Source organism: Babylonia areolata, chromosome 22 (genome assembly GCF_041734735.1).
Source record: "Babylonia areolata isolate BAREFJ2019XMU chromosome 22, ASM4173473v1, whole genome shotgun sequence".
NCBI classification, from domain to species: Eukaryota; Metazoa; Mollusca; class Gastropoda; order Neogastropoda; family Buccinidae; genus Babylonia; species Babylonia areolata.
The window spans coordinates 18,681,120-18,698,619 of record NC_134897.1 but is presented as its reverse complement, the minus strand read 5'-3'; the positions used below and the strand labels follow the sequence as shown (position 1 = coordinate 18,698,619).

The window sequence follows — 17,500 nt, the reverse complement described above, 5'->3', positions numbered from 1 at the left end:
AGTCACCTTTCAGTGACACGGGTCCTCTACCACGCCTGTGCATAAATGCGAGCTTGGCGGTGAAAGGGTTAAAGCCTGCGTGAAAAATCACTGTAACACATGATCCATTACAGAGAAGGGGATGAAGAAGAGGGGAGGAAGAATGTATTCCTCATTAATCAGTAGTGTGAGTACAACAGCACATCTGGAATCGTTCTGGTGAAGGGAATGGGAAGGAACGTCCCAAAAGACAACCTGAATCAGACCCACCAGCCTTGAATGCAGCACAGCAAAGTACAGGTCTGGAATTACATGTGCGTGTTCAGGGGATGCTTTAACCTGTCAGTATCCCTTTGAGCTGCGGGAACCCATTTGAGCTGCGGGAACCCATTTGAGCTGCGGGAACCCCATTTGAGAAGCGGGAACCCATTTGAGCTGCAGGAACCCTATTTGAGCTGCGGGAAACCACTTGAGCTGCGGGAACCCCATTTGAGCTGCGGGAACCCATTTGAGCTGCGGGAACCCCATTTGAGCTGCGGGAACCCATTTGAGCTGCGGGAACCCCATTTGAGCTGCGGGAACCCATTTGAGCTGGGGGATTCGCTGTTGTTCTGTTCTGAAGCAGCAGCATGCATCTCCTTTGACAAAACGTTTGCGAACCGAGATAAGTGTTCCACCTTCGCCTCCACCCACCTCAATAAATTTTTGCACCGTTTGCAAAAGTAAAAATAAGACACGGAAGTTATCTATTTTACTACTTGTGTGTGTGTGTGTGTGTGTGTGTGTGTGTGTGTGTGTGTGTGTGTGTGTGTGTGTGTGATGGGTTTAAAAAAAACACCCCAAAACAGCAACATCGCTTTAAACGAACCAAAGTCAATCATTTATTAGAAAACAAGCGAAAGTATTAAAAAAAAATAATTATATTTTTTGTAAATAAAAAAATAAAAAAATAAAAAATCGAGGTATCAGAAAATCACAGACGTAGAAATCCAGTGTTGATCACCAGCATCATCATCACCATCGTCGTCATCGTCATCATCATCGTCGTCGTCGTTGTCGTCATCCCGTTATTTAATCTGCTGCAGACCACGAAGGTCTTTCGGGATTTCCAAAAACAAGTCTAAACATAGTATTGAGGAAGGTGGCAGAATGGTTAAGACGCTCAGCTGCCAATACACAGAGTCCGTGAGGGTGTGGGTTCGAATCCCGCTCTCGCCCTTTCTCCGAAGTTTGACTGGAAAATCAAACTGAGCGTCTAGTCTTTCGGATGAGACGATAAACCGAGGTCCTGTGTGCAGCACGCACTTGGCGCACTGAAAAAGAACCCATGGCAACGCGAGTGTTGTCCTCTGGCGAAATTACGTAAAATGAAATCCCCTTTCATAGGTACACAAATATGTAAGCATGCACTCAAGGCCTGACTAAGCGCGTTGGGTTATGCTGCTGGTCAGGCATCTGCTCAACAGATGTGGTGTAGCGTGTATGGATTTGTCCGAACGCAGTGACGCCTCCTTGAGAAAGTGAAACTGAAACTGAAGTATTGCTCATATAACGTGCATAGATACCATGTACATGTATACGCCATGCTCCTCGTGTTACACAAAGACCACACAGGGTTTTTAAAACGGGTTTAACACCAACAAAATCATATAATGCAAACGGAGACAAAAGGAGTGCTGACAGCTGCCCCAAATTATAGCGAACAAATTCAATAAACAAACTCACAACGTCTCTCGGCAGAATAATCAATCAAACCAGATGAGAAAACAGGGTCTCATTAATTTTCATGCTTTGTGCGGATATCTCAGTCCGCTAACCAGAACTATACATCAAGCCTTGACACATAAATGACGTGGAGACAACACGTCACACAAAAAACAGCCTGGTTCGAGTCAGTGGCTGTTGAAGATTTTACACACAGGCACACACACACACACCACACACAAACACACACATAATATCCCGTCGCGATGACCGTCAAAAATGGGCGACAGCGACGTATTATCATTGCATCCATGTATAGTTCCAGGCCCCGTCAAACAGTGGGAATTTGCAGGATACCCGTACGTTGCTCGCAAATGAAGTGTCGACATACAACGATCGGTGGATCGGGGCCTTAATGGTGTGTTCAGTTTCCTCGTCAGTGGCGGGAAAAAGTGTTCCCGTTTCAGACATGAAGGTGTGAAGTCGTCTGCTGTCTGTGCTGTTGTATGTGGTGTGTTTTGTGGGAGAAGGGACACATTGTTTATTCATTTATTGATTTATTTATTTCGTGCCAGTGATATTTCATTGGAGGGTCGTGGATATATCATATGCTGTTGGCTAGTCTCTATACGGTGGTGATTCCCTGAATTACAGGGACAATAATTAAGTCTGACACATCGTCATTATCATCAGCTTCAAGGTAAATGTGTGTGTTTGATGCTGATCATTGTGAGTGGGCCCAATGACCGAATTCGTCGACTGTCGCCCTACATTCATTTACACAAGTCCTAAATGCAGGTGACACATCCACACCATTACAGTGCAAGTTATTATTTTACCCCATCTTTACGCGTTCGTGTGTGGCGGAGGGGGTGGAGGTTGCGGGGATTTGGGGGACAGGGGTGGAACGGTTACCTGGAAGTTCACATCCTATGATTATGAAGTTATTTCTAGCTACACACAGAAAGTCAGAACATGCTCAACTGACCGAAGCCCGATTCATTCGAACGAATGATTCTATTTTTCTTGTGTGATTCCAAACAAATCAACCGTCCATTTGACGGAAACGAAGAAAAGACAAACTCATTATCGGTTTTTATTCTTTTATTTTTTTTCTGGATTGAGTTGATGTTCTTTTCACTACAGCACTAACTCTGTTTTAGTGTTTACCTGCTTTTTTGTGTGCTTGTGTGCTTCTTTTTTAATGGCTGCCGACCTTTACGTTTCCGAATAAAGCAGAACAAGTGCAGTTGACCGAAGCACCGCGAATCCTTCGAACGACCAAGCAAATAATTTTTTAATTATTCTTTTCTTTTTTCTTCTTCTTCTTTTTTTTTGTTTTTTTGTTGTTGTTGTTGTTGTTGTCTGATCGCTACGAATTTAACCGGCATTGTCACGAAAACGACGAAAAGACAACCGATTATCAGTGGATTTTTTATGGGCTGAGTCGATGTTCTTCCATCCACCATTGCCTGTTCCGTGTTTGCTCGTGGCTGTCGTTAGCCGAGCGTGATGTTTCTGTTCCGGTTACTTCCAGTTTCAGTATCTTAACTTTTTTTTCCCCCACAGGCCGGTATTTTTAACAGCGATAAAATCGAATCGTGCGTTTTGGAGTTGGCCTATCTTACCTTGAACAAAGTTGCGACCACAGGGTAAGGATGAGGAATGTATAACCTAGATTAGGCTCTCACGGCCTGACTATCGCGTTGAGTTTATGCGAAGGTCCGGCATCTTCTTTAACTTTTTCCTTTTTTTCAAAGCAGATTCGCATGATGTAACGCACATGGAATAGTTCGTACGCTTTGACACCCTGAAAACTGAAACTTTGACGACTTCTAAGTGGTTTTCGCTAATGTCCCACTTTAGCAAACCTAAAGTCCTGGAGCTAAATACACGGTCTTCGTGTTTCATGCGATGCAGGATGGAGAAATTGCCTAAAAAAAAACACCATCATAACCCCATAACATTACCGTGGTGTTCTGTTAGTGTTTCACGAACATCCCATTCAGTTCCGATTTAAATCATTTGAACCGAACAAAGACTCGGACTGAAAAGACAAAGGAAACGTCACTTTCGTTCCAGTGATGTATTCATTCAGTCTCCTCCCGTCGAAACACTTTCCATTTTGGGCGATGGCCATCATAAACAACAGGCTTCATATATCATGAATACAAAGCAAGAAGGCTGGTTACATCCCACTTGTAAAGTAGATCTTATAATGCAGCTGGACCACACCAAAAGCTGTCAGCATACTTTCCCATAATTATGAATAATTATCTACAGCGAAACAAATATGTTTTGTGTAGTATCATCACTAATTTCACTGTAAGAAAATCGGGCTGTTTTCTCGAAGGAGAGTGCGTTGCAACAGTGCAGCGCTATCTATCTATCTATCTATCGATCTATCAATTCTTTTTCTCTGTCTGCAAGTGTATTTTGTTTACTCTCAAAGCGGAGCTTTCTACACACATTTGCCAAGGACAACCCTTTTGTAGCCCTGGGTTCTTTTTCGTGCGCTAAGTGTTTGTTGCACACGGGGCCTCGGTTTATCGTCTCTGTTTCTTTCCAATAATCCTTGTCTTCTGGATCTCTCTGTCAGACTCTGTTGAAGAAGATGGGGTCGGGGTGCCCTGACTTCGTGTATTTCAAGCAGGATCTGGATTATCTTTCAATGTATATATGCATATTCCCATCTGAAATTTTAGCAAACAATGACAGGCACTGCTAGGAAGAGGGGGCGGGGTGGGTGGGTGGGTGGGTGGTGGTGGGGGGGTTCTGGGAGGCGGGAGTATGGGGATGTCGTGTGATGCATGTGTCTTTGGCGCTATGGTAACCCGGCAGGTTATTGATTGAAGAGGACAGAATGTCACGGGGTGTCCCATCAGTTCTTCATCAACCTCTCGACTGCTGCTGGCGAGTAATCTTCTCAGTGACGGCTTTCACCTCGCTAAAAATGAAATTGTGCTTAAAAGGTCAGAATATCAGTCACCCTTCTTTCCGAGGGCTTCTTCCTCTTTTGAATGCATTTGGGCGGTCGCGACAGCCGAGCGGTAAAATTAAAGCGTTAGACTTTCACTCTGAGGGCTCCTGGTTTGAATCACGGTCACAGCACCTGATGGGTAAAGAGTAAATTGAGATTTTTTTCAGATCTCCCAGGTCAACAGATATGCAGACAAAAAACAAGAACATACCCGGCAACTCCCACTCTCTCCGAAATTGGAGTGTAACTGCTTACATGTCGGGTGTAAAAAAAACAACAACAGTCGAACACGTGAAAAACCCACTCGTGTGTGCATACGAGTGAATATGGGAGTCGCAGCCCACAAACGAAGAGGGACTGCACTTGGCCCCACTTGAAATACACAAAAGCATTGCTTCCATTTGCAATCCCAATTCTTGCCATTGTGATCTCATTGCACCAAGGCTAAGCAGTCAATGTTTAAAAAGAAAAAAAGAAACACACACACACACACACACACACACGCGCGCGCGCGCGCACGCGCACACAAACAACAACAACAACAACAAAGCAAATAAACAAAGAAACAAAAAGAAACAAATCACCAAAACAGCAACATAATTGCCGTTTTTAATGTCGTTGATTATTGATCGCAGCCTGTGAAGCAGTCAAGGTTAAAAAATCAACAACAAACAAAACAACAAGCAACAAAAAAAGCAGTTTTTTTTAATGTTGTTGATCATTGATCGCAGCGCTGTCAATTTGTTTACCAGGACGGATTACGTCCAAAGCAGGAAAGTGCACACTTACTGCGAGACAGACACATAAGCTTCTCCGAACCGCAATCATGTCGCTCTCAAGCTACCTGATTATTAAAACTAAAAAACAAAACAAAAAACAACAACAACAACACACACACACACACACACACATACTGTAAGTCATCTACTCATTCATTGTCCGAGCATAAGACAGTTACTTCCAAAAGATGTAGTTGATGACTTTTCTTCCAATATTTCATTTGCCGCTGAAAAGATTTTGAATGATTATTCATTGCTTAGAATGTTTTCAGAAATTTTAAACTCCAGTCCAGTTGGTATCCTCCTTTGATGTATTATATTTAATACTGTTATTCATATTTACATTGTTGTAGGTTAATACTTGTTGATATGCATATACATATTCTCCTTCCCATGACAACTCATTCAATACACATCACAACCTCTTTAGACTTTTTCTTATAATATACTTTTCCTCTGATAGATAACATGAACTTTTTTTTTTGTTTGTTTGTTTTACACTAATATTCACATGCATTCCCTTTCCTTTATACACTACTTTACTCTTTTCCGTCTAAAAACACTTATAGTGAATATACGTTAAACTGAAGAAAACACACACACACACACACACACACACACACACACACACACATGAACAAGGAGTGTGTTATTTTCCGTTCACTATTCATCTATCTGGATCTGGTGTACAATGATTTGTGGGAACACTGTCAAATTGCAGCAGAACTTGTGTTGATTCTGTAGCTTGCCTGAGACCAAAACAAACAAAAAAACCCCGAAAAAACAACCAAACTGAGACATGTAGTATAGGGGCTGGTCAGTCAGTGCGTGAGAAAATAGAAATTCACGACTCTCGCGAACGCTTGCAGCGACTCTGTTGGGTGGGGATGCTTAAGATAGATTGACTGACGTAACAGATTGGTTGACAGAATGTGTCACCTCCTCCCCCCCACCCCCAAACACGCGCACCCCACCCCACCAACCCCCCACACAGAGACGTGCGCGATTCACTCACACACACACACACGCATAATTCAAAGCACGCGTAGATGCTGCGCTTTCATGATTTCAACAGAAAGTACAAACATTTCTCTTTCTTTCCCTTCCAACGAAGTTCTGCACTCTACAGCTCGTGACCCTTTTCCCGAGGGAAGCCATGTTTGGGGTTGTTGCATTCACTGCAGGCCGTCTTTCCAAGGGAATGCTTTCGATAATGAATCCTATCGATTGCAGCACGTAATTTCCAGAATGCGAGGTTGCTATTATCCACTCATCTTCTTCGGTTGCCGAGGAGAAGTGCTCAGACATTTTCTTTTCATCTGATTCATTTTCGTTGCTCGTTAACCACACAGTGCTCATTCATTCGCAACCGCTCCTGCTTCTATCGCAGTCCCAGGTCAGCAGGGAATCACCAGTCCTTGGCCGGAAAACGAATGAGACGTCAAAACGAGGTCCCGTGTACAGCATGCACTAAGCGCACGTAAAAGAACACACGGCAACAATAGGGTTGTCCCTGGAAAAAAAATTCAAAAAAAAAATCCACTTTGCTAAGAAAAGAAATACGCTTTCAGGCTGTACTCAGTGTAGCGAATCGCTTTCCCTGCGGAGAGTAGCCCGAATTTTACAATAAGAAATCTATTGTGGCAAAAGTGTAATACAATGTAATACAATACAATACAATACAATACAATACAATGCTCCCCACCACACGAGACCCCGCTCTGCCGTCGAACCACTTCGATACGTTTGATTGTATCTTGTACATTTCAACAGAACCGTAATGTATCGATTAAAACAAATCTTGAATCTAGAACTCACGAATTACAAAAAAAGATGTATTGGAGACCGTCAATGCCTCCATTCACTGAACAGTCAGTGTGAGTCTGCCGAGTGAGCAATGTTTGACTCAAACTCACTGTATGGATCGAAGGAAAAATCAATAGTAGCCAAGTACCCAGGAGATCATCACACAAGAGGCCACTGTATAGGTATATCAATTGGTGTTATTTTGTTTGTTCCGTAATGATCGATATTATGAGGGTGAGAGTCCACTGAATTTAAGTATCGATGCTGTTTTTCTTTATGTCATTGGCGATCGACGAACATAAAGGTGATAACTATGGTGCTGTTAATACTGAATTTCTCTCAAACGATACAACATACAGTATTTGAAGAACTCTGTGTCAAAGACGCATCCGTGAAGTGGATGACATTCGAATGTGCGGTTCCTGTATTTCCATTTTATTCCCAGAAACATTTAACTCACTCAGTACGGCCCGTCCTGTCTTCTCCTCTACACAGACCCCTCGGATGTCCAGTGGGTGTCTGAATGACCCAACCTTTAGCTTCCGTCGTCAGAATTGTGGTATTCTTTGTCAACATTCACCTCTTCAGTAAAAGAGCCTTCCGCGTGCAATATTTTGATGATGGTAACTGGGGTGAAACGCTGTTAACGTCGTCTCTTTCGCCGTTCGTATGGAGAGAGTTAACTCGGCATTGGGCGGAAAGTGGACAGGACTGAAAACTCAAACAATAATATTTGGAAGGGTCGGACGGGGTTTGAACCGCTGACAGTCCTCAGTCTCTGAAGCTAACCTGTGGGCCACAGCGACTGGTAATGCTGGCAGACTTGACCGTCGCTGTGCAGGAAGTCAGAGCAGTGGACTGTCTCATAGACCCCCCAATTTCAGGAAGCAGACACGGCATCAATCTGCCTTACGATCAAAATTAATGTTCGTGAGCACGCACTTTCTCCCAGTCAGCCAGTCTCCTGTGTTTTTCTTTTTGTCTAATGTGGTCTGTTTCTGTCTGACTGTCTGTCTCTCTTTCTGTTTCTCTGTCTGTCTGTCTCTGTCTCTCTCTCTCTCTCTCGGTATGTGTATGTTTGCGTAGGTGTATGTACACACACACACACCGTGACATTTAACACACACACACACACACACATTTACACGTACGCGCACGCGCACGTACACAGTGAGAGAGAGAGAGAGTGGAAGAAAGAAGAGGCTCTGGGTGTTCTCTCTCTGTCTGTCTCTCTGTCTCTCTCTCTCTCTCTGTCTGTCTGTCTCTACCTCCTCTTTCTTTCTTTTCTCCATCCTTTTTCTTGTAGATCGCAGAATGCAAAGTAAACACCACACCACACTTCCAGGCAGTAATAACCTACACTGTCTCAATCACGGCGAATCGATTCACCACCGTTGAATACCGCGAAAAAGAAGATTAAAAAAAGGAAGAAAAAAGACTCGGGATTTGAACCCAATCGTTGGTGTTGACACGGCAGCCATCGCATCTTGTGCCACAGGAGACGGACCAAAGAGAGTAGGCATAAGATCAAAGGCACCATGCTTGATTGACTGACAAGACAACAAAACTCTATCATTGACCTTGTGCAACGGGGCGCATCCGCCTTAAAAGAAGCAAATTCCTTTGAGCACACGCATTCGCACATGCATGATATAAATAGAATTTTCTTTGAATTGTTCAGGCGCTGTGTGTGTGTGTGTGTGTGTGTGTACGCGCCCTCAGATAAGCATTCTTGAGCACACGCATTCGTACACACAACACACTGTATTTTGTTTGAATTGTACAGGAGCAATCTCTCTCTCTCTCTCTCTCTCTCTCTCTCTCTCTCTCTCTGCGCTGAACTATTTCAGTGTTCAGTGTTGTCTCTCTCTGCGCGCGCGTGTATGCCTATGCGCGCGCTCAAGTAAGCACCAGTGAGCACACGCATTCGCACACACATGACATACACAGTTGTTTCTTTGAATTGCACAGGCTCTCTCTCTCTCTCTCTCTCTCTCTCTCTCTCTCTGTGTGTGTGTGTTTGTGTGTGTGAAGACGTGAGTGCTTGTGTGTGTGTGTGCGTGCGTGCGTGCCTATGCGCGTGCTCAGGTAAGCACCACTGAACGTATGCATCGCACACACTTCCTGAGGGCAGGATAGAGAAGGAAAAAAAAGTATATACTTAACCTACTTAACCTTTTACCTTCAATATAGACCAGTTTCAGGTGACACGACTCCACTGGACACACATGACCTACACACAACGTTTTCTTTGAATTTGTCGTTCAGGGGCCGTGGCCGAGAGATCCAAGTTCTTGTCCTACTTGGTGTTCTCCTTCTTCAACACCTTCATCTACTGCTTCCCAGCCCATTGGGTGTGGGCGGAAACCGGCTGGCTGAAGAAACTCGGGGCCGTGGATGTCGCCGGCGACGGACCAGTTCATCTTGTTGGTGGGGTGTCGGCCTTGGTCGCGGCCATCATGATCAAACCACGGCAAGGGAGATTCACGCGGGACGACCGACACGAGATGGAATCGCCCGTCGGAGCCATTCTGGGTCTGTTCATTTTGTGGTGAGTAGTGACTGTGAACTTGTATCCCTGCAGCACGGTTTTCCGGTTTACAGAATTTTTACCCTTCGGACGCCGGAAAACCGTGCAGCAGAGAATTCCTCCTTTCCTTCCTGCAGCCCGGAAAATCGGTTCTCGCGGTAAGCGCTTTGAACTTCCCGCGAGTCGCGTCATCAGTGCGCGTCATCTATCCTTGACCGGGTCACTGGCGGGGAAGTGTTATGAGTGGAATGGATGCCAGACACCCCCTTCCCCCTCCTTAGGCCGTGGGAAAGTGGACGCCGCTACATTCTTGCCGATGTGCTGTGTAGACCCACGGACACAGAAAAACGGAATGTGTAGAAAGTTCGGATTGTGACCAGTTTTCTGATGATGAGTTTTACAACGCTCTAAAAGATAATGATTTCGATCTGTTTCAAATGAATGACAAGGAAAGAGTGCAATTAGCTGTTGCTACAGAAGCACAGATAGCGGGTGATGAAAAGTTAAAAAAGTAAGAAGTGTGAAAATTGTGATGTATACTTGTGCAGTAACTGGCATGACTGCTTCAAGGTATATCACACACGTGTCACCTTTGTGTGGCATATTACGTGATGACACTGTCCTGCATGTAGTACGTACTTGTATGCATTGTGTTTGACCTCAAAGTCACCTGTTTTACACCTGAGTGTCACCAGAGATGTCACCCTATAGTGTCAACAGGATCTCAGACAACTTCTCACATCAATTCTGAACACGAGAGTATATGACAATCTTAGTGTACTGTAATGAGCCGCGTTACCGTAAGCCTCCAAAATAAGTACCCTGTTTCATACTTTCTTTCTCTTCTCTAAATCCAGGAATGAAGGGAATATGCGAATGGTAGGGATCTCTGAACAAGGGGGAGTAATGGTTCATAGAAAAATAGGAACGAAAGAGTTATTAATTAAAAAGTCATTTTGTGGTGGGTAGTGACAATGAACTTGAAATATATGTGGAGAAAATGTTAAAAAAATAATAACAACTGTGGGTTATGCAATCAAACTCACCGAAAAGAAATGTCCACGTTTCTGATCATAGGTCCTTTTTCCGAGACTGTGACCAGTGTGAATGACTGTGGGACGTGGAGGTAATGGCAAGACCAGAGACAAGTTTAAGTATTATTCAGCAGAAAAAGCAAATATCGGCAAAGAATGTTCGGCATAGAACAGGTTATGGACATTCAGATAAAAGGGTCACAGGAGTTCTGGAGACGAAGAAAGGTCTAGAGTGGGGTTGGAAAATAAAAGAGACGTGAGAGTAACGGTGGTACGATTTCCAATCAAGACTAAAAGCAGCATCCGTTCCAAAGCTTTAAACAGAAACACAACCTAACTGATGCCAGGCCTGGTTTGTTCCTGTAGAGGATCTAAGAAGCGATGCTCTTTAAATGAAACATACTTTACGGAGGTTCGATGCCTGATAACCTCTAAATGCAGGGAAATTAACGCAAAGAATATAACCTCCATTATTTCGAACATTGAATTTGGAAATTACCTTCTTTTGAATGGCTTCGGATTACATGGCATCACTTGTAGGCCCTTCGACGATTCCCAAGGCCCTGTTCATCGTTCTGCCGAATAAACTGCATACTTAGGAACAACTCATACATGACCCATGTTGAAATCATAAGGCAATGGCAGTTGATTCACCACTTTTGCGCCGTTCAGTACCGCACTGTCCATTCATTAATGTGTTGTTTCATTTGGCAGCTGGAATGACGGGCGCAATAGCCGAGTGGTTAAAGCGTTGGACTTTTAATCTGAGGGTCCCGGGTTCGAATCACGGTGACGGCGCCTGGTGGGTGAAGGGTGGAGATTTTTACGATCTCCCAGGTCAACATATGTGCAGACCTGCTAGTGCCTGAACCCCCTTCGTGTGTACATGCAAGCAGAAGATCAAATACGCACGTTAAAGATCCTGTAACCCATGTCAGCGTTCGGTGGGTTATGGAAACAAGAACATACCCAGCATGCACACCCCCGAAAACGGAGTACGGCTGCCTACATGGCGGGGTAAAAACGGTCATACCCGTAAAAAGCCCACTCGTGTGCATACGAGTGAACGTGGGAGTTGCAGCCCACGAACGCAGAAGAAGAAGAAGAAGATTTGGCAGCGTTGCTGACAGTGCAGAGAGATCTCTTTTTGCTTGTGATGGTCCCTCGCGCTGGTCGTGCTGACCCGTTTGCTGTAGAATGGGTTTTACTGACAATGGTGTCGGAAGAAATCTAATTTCATTACGATGTGATTCGTCACCAAAGAGGAACGCTTTTCGCCTTGCTTGGCATATAACGTAGACTTGTTTGCTATTGACTTACACAAAGCAGCTATGTTTTTTGGCGAAACTTGGTTACGCCGTTTCAGTCGCTCTTTTCATTCACAGAAGTACAATAGACTGCTGGAGAGTTCCGCGGCCATCTGGGATCTTGTGCATGCGCATCTAACTTGAATCGAAATCGCGAGCCCTGCTTAAGGCGATCGATATGGACATAAGCCCCAAACATATGCTATCCTCCATTTCTTCAGTTGATAGCATCCATTGCTACAACTAAACACTGTACACTGTACAATTAAGTGACATCGTATGCACGCTAAAAACACAAAAACAAAATATAAAGCAAAAAGTCCAAAAAAATCCTGCTGCTTCGCACGTTCTGCCTCTCTCGATCGCCTTTTTTGCTCGCAATTTTGGAGAGCCAGTCAACTTCGAGAGCACAGGTCATATGACGCGCCTCTATCTCTGTAAGTGATGTAAGCACGGAACCCTCCATGGTCTATTTTGAGGTGCGGAAAAAATAGTTTTCCACTTTGCCATGTTCGTTAAAACAACGGAACTGTTTGCATTGAAGCACGTGAATAACTCACTTGCAATAGTGGCTACAGTGAAATCACACACAGCCATTCTTCACCTCATCTGGCTTTATTTGTGGTGAGGCTTCAGATATGGAATTGCCCAACACAGCACAGCAGGGAAGAATAAGATAGGTATAATTGCTAACATGTTTCAAACTTGAGATATTAGACCATTCGATGCCTGATTCTGTCAATGAACATTAATTCATGGAGACTGTGAATGTCAAGAACTCGTGTTCTGTTGATAAAAGAACTCAGAGTGGATGGGGCTCTCTCTCTCATTTTGTAGAGATATTGTGAGTTAATACAAAACTTTACATTCTCGTTAGTTCCAGTGGGAAAGCCTCTGACCCGTTTGCTTTTGTACTGAAGATAGGTTGATTCAGAGCAACCTTTGAGATAGAAAAATGACTTGAAGTGACTGAGGAAAGGCATGTGCTCAGAAGGGAGATCACTTCAGACGAAGTGAAGGAGTTGTCGGTGATGTTGTGTGACCTCTAAACATCCCTTTGTTAGCGCTGAGGAGTCAGTGGACAGGAATTCCCCTTGCTGCAGATATAACCAAAGAATTCAAAGACCGCTTTGCATATAAATTTCCTAATGAATCAGTGCATAGCAGTATCTGAATCAGCTGGTTCTGCGGAGAGAGTAATCACATTCAACTGCAGCTTTCTCATTATCCGTTTTTCTTTGACTGGAGAATGAATTGTGCTAAGGTCGAGCAGTTTCAAAATGGACTTGATGATTTTCCTTTTATTGAAGAGAATGAGACAATGCAGGGTGAACTGTGAACTGTCTTGGTGTGTGTGTGTGTGTGTGTGTGTGTGTGTGTGTGTGTGTGTGTAGAATGAGTTGAAGCAGACATCCTGTGCATTTTGCTTTCTGCAGACTTTGGTGTTCATTCAAACTGTTTCTTCCCAAAGAATGGGATGTCGCAAAGGCGCCGTCTTGGGTCTGTCGTTGCCGTCTCTTTTCAGATAACTTTTCATACAGAGATGCCTTTGAATTAGCACCTTTCTTTGCATAGACAGGTAAGAATACAAATATGATAATGGATTCATACAGAGTTGTCTTTGATTCATACATGTTGTCTTTGAATTAGCACCTTTCTGTGCATAGACAGGTAAGAATACAAATATGATAATGGATTCATACAGAGTTGTCTTTGATTCATACATGTTGTCTTTGAATTAGCACCTTTCTGTGCATAGACAGGTAAGAATACAAATATGATAATGGATTCATACATGTTGTCTTTGAATTAGCACCTTTCTGTGCACAGACAGGTAAAAATACAAATAATTATAACTGCATCAATTTCCTTCTGTGCACAGAGGTGGATAGACAAAGAAACAGGCAGGGAGAGTGAGAGCGAGAAAGATGAGTGTGTGTGTGTGTAGCCCCGGGGGTGAGGGTAGGTTTATGACTTGACTCGACTTGACTTCATTTATTGTCATTGTATGTATGTGTGTGTTGGGGGTGGGGGGTTTAGGGGGGCTTGATGGGTGTCCGGGGGTGGCAAAAGCCACATTGCACTGAGTCGTTATATCCACAGCGACAGGAAACTCCAATGGCCGTCTTGCTGTTTACTCACTCTCTCTACAACAACAAGGACCTTCCGTTCGGGTTCTCCTGTTCCGTAGAGAGAACGAGTCACTGCAGGGTCCTCGTCTGTGCAGTGTCTCTGTCTGGTCCATACACTCTGTGTATCTTTGGAAGTGCTGAGCTGAAACAGAGTGTGTGAATCATGAGTCTTTGTTGGCTTGAAACAGAAGACTGTGGCAGTGGTGTGGAGTTTATTGGCCTGTTGGAAAATGCCCTCAAAGGTCATGTTGTTTCAGACGGTAATCAGGTTTCTTTTTAATTAATTAATTATTATATTTATATAGCGCTGAATCTTGTGCATAGACAGATCAAAGCGCTTTCGCACCAGCCATTCACACGCATGCATAACTCTAAAACCGGAAAAACTGAAGACAAGAGGCAGGGAAGGGAGGTTATTTTGGGAAGAGGTGGGTTTTAAGGCCAGACTTGAAAGAGCTGAGTGCGGAGACCTGACGAAGAGAAAGAGGAAATTCATTCCAATTGCAAGGTCCAGAGACAGAGAAAGAACGGCGGCCAACAGTCGAGTGTTTGAATCTGGGTATGCGTAAACAGAGTGGATCCGAAGCCGATCGTAGAGAGCGAGATGGAGTGTAGAGGTGAAGGCAGCCACATATTTTGAAGGATGATTTCTCCAGGCGGTTCATTGTTGTCATCGAGGCGGTAGTTACTCCTGTGCATCGCGAGGTGAATGAATGTTGAATGGTCTGGATACTTATATAGCGCCTATCCTCTGTCGGAGACCAAGCTGTAGGCGCTTTACAAACACGGGGTCAATTGTACAAAAAGCTGCCTACCTGAATAGAGCCAACTGACGGCTGTCATTGGGCGCTCATCATTCGTTTCCTGTGCCGTTCAATTAGATTTCAGGCACACACACACACACACACACACACACACACACACACACACACACACACACACTCTCTCTCTCTCTCTCTCTCTCTCTCTCACTCACTCACTCACTCACTCAGACAAACATGTAACACTTTACGTGTATGACCGTTTTGTTTATTTACCCCGCCATGTAGGCAGCCATACTCCGTTTTCGTGGGTGCATGCTGGGTATGTTCTTGTTACCATAACCCACCGAATGGTGACATGGATTACAGGATCTTTAACGTGCATATTTGATCTTCTGCATGCGCAAACACAAGAAAGGGATTCAGGCACTAGCAGGTCTGCACATTATGTTGACCTGGGAGATTGGAAAAATCTCCGCCCTTTGCCCACCTCAGTTTTAAAGTCCAACGTTTTAACCACTCGGCTATTGCGCCCTGAGGTCCAGTGGTCGTCAAGGCTGTGTTCAAGCTGTCAAAGGCCGATCCCAGGGCGCCACCGGGCGTACAGTTTCCATGCTCCATCGACGACCCGCACGTCCCGCAACGCCAGACCACTGCCAGTAAAAAGGATCACCAGCAGTCACGTTAAAATGGCATCAGTCAGCAGTAAGGTGAACAAACACTTTCCGTCCAGTGTCTTGGCGCTGCTCAGGCAGTGTTGTGCGAAATTTTGGTCCTGACAGTGACAGTAAGAATTCTGGTTTTTTAACTCTTTCCATACGAACGGCGAAAGAGACGACGTTAACAGCGTTTCACCCCAGTTACCATCATCAAAATATTGCAAGAGGAAGGCTCTTATACTGAAGAGGTGAATGTTGACAAAGAATACCACAATTCTTACGACGGAAGCTAAAGGTTAGGTCATTCAGACACCCACTGGACATCCGAGGGGTCTGTGTAGAGGAGAAGAGAGGACTGGCCGTACTGAGTGAGTTAAAACGGCATTATGACGTGATACATTCATCCATCTGTCGGGTTTTGTTTGTGTTTCTGTTTTGAAATTGTGTACGAATCACTGTTGCAGATATAAGACATTCTAGGTGTGCAATGTTGGACAGGCTGTAATCCTCGCAGTGCTGAAAGGATTACAGTGCGCTGGTTCTGGACTCTGTGTGGAAAACATCAAAGCTAGCTCACTAACCCACGATTACAAAAATGTCTTTTATCCCTTGTGAAGGTCCGTGGGATAGAGGAGGGGGAGGGGTTACAAAAAGGATAGCTTGAAGACAATTCATGATAGAATAATAAACTGCCTTCAGCTTCCTTTCGTCTTCTTCCTTCTTGTTTTACCTCTCATCATGATTGTTAACGGCAATGTTCAGTTTCAGGTGTTAAAGCTTGCAGATTGAATTATATGCCTTTTTTTGTACGCTACACCACACCTGAAAAAAGAAAAAGGACCAGGACCGGGGTTGCATGAGATGATCTTTGCAGTGCTTTGTTTGCTTAGAGTTAAGAATGTTCCTAAGTACAATGAAATTTCTGTGGAGCTGGTAACATTCTTAACAACATGCAAACAGTGCCGCAAAGCTTGCTCATTGCAACGCACCGCATAATATGCCTGACTTAAACATAAACCCAATGCACCACTAATGGAGTCTTCTGTCGGACCGACGGACGAGTAGGCAGGCAGGCTTATCTGTCGGTGTGTGTCTTCATATGGGGGAAGAGGCCGATTCTGGATGCGCAGCATTTCCCACAGGTGTTGCAAGGGAGAACGTCTCCAGAAGTTGAGCCCTGCTTCCTTCGCTCACGCTTCTCCTTAATGGCCAGCGTTCTCTTGTTTTCAAACGTCTTTATGCCACTAAAGCACAGCATCCTCCAGCGAGAGCGGTCAAGGGCATCAGTTTCCCAGGAAGCGATTTCTATGTCACAGGCTTTGAGGTTTGTCTTCAAGATGCCCTTGAAGCGCTTGCAGGGTCTTCCATGTTCACGGTGGCCTTCCTTCAGCTGGCCTTACAAAAGCATCTTCGGGATCCTGCTGTCTGTCATGCGGACAACGTGTCCTGTCCAGCGTAGCTGGCACTGGATCAGCAGGCTTTCGATGCTGGGCAGGCCGCTCCTCTCTAGGACCTTGAGGTTGGAGACCCTGTCTTGCCACTTTAACAACATGCAAACAGTGCCGCAAAGTTTGCTCATGCAACGCACCCCCATATGCCTGACTTAAGCATAAACCCAGTGCACTGGTCAGGCCTTAGGAGCCGGCGCTGGGTCTGTACAAAACATTAACATAAAATGAAAGGAAATAACAAACAAAATAAAGAAACGAGTAATCAATACATTTTGATACAACAAAATGAAAGATAAGTTGAAAGCGAATTAATGAAATAAGAATAACTGTGAATATCGCCGATGATAATGAGTTCTGTATTGTGTTTTGATAACGATG

The 17,500-nt window shown here is 44.4% G+C and overlaps 1 protein-coding gene across 1 annotated transcript in view; it reads left to right on the top strand.

The window, feature by feature from the left end:
• LOC143297061 (putative ammonium transporter 3) overlaps window positions 1–17,500 on the top strand; it is a 97,093-nt gene that overhangs the window by 28,979 nt on the left and 50,614 nt on the right. Inside the window, exon 4 of the mRNA XM_076609232.1 lies at window positions 9,517–9,799. Within this exon, the coding sequence (XP_076465347.1) occupies window positions 9,517–9,799 (283 nt within the window). The remainder of the gene's footprint in view (window positions 1–9,516; window positions 9,800–17,500) is intronic.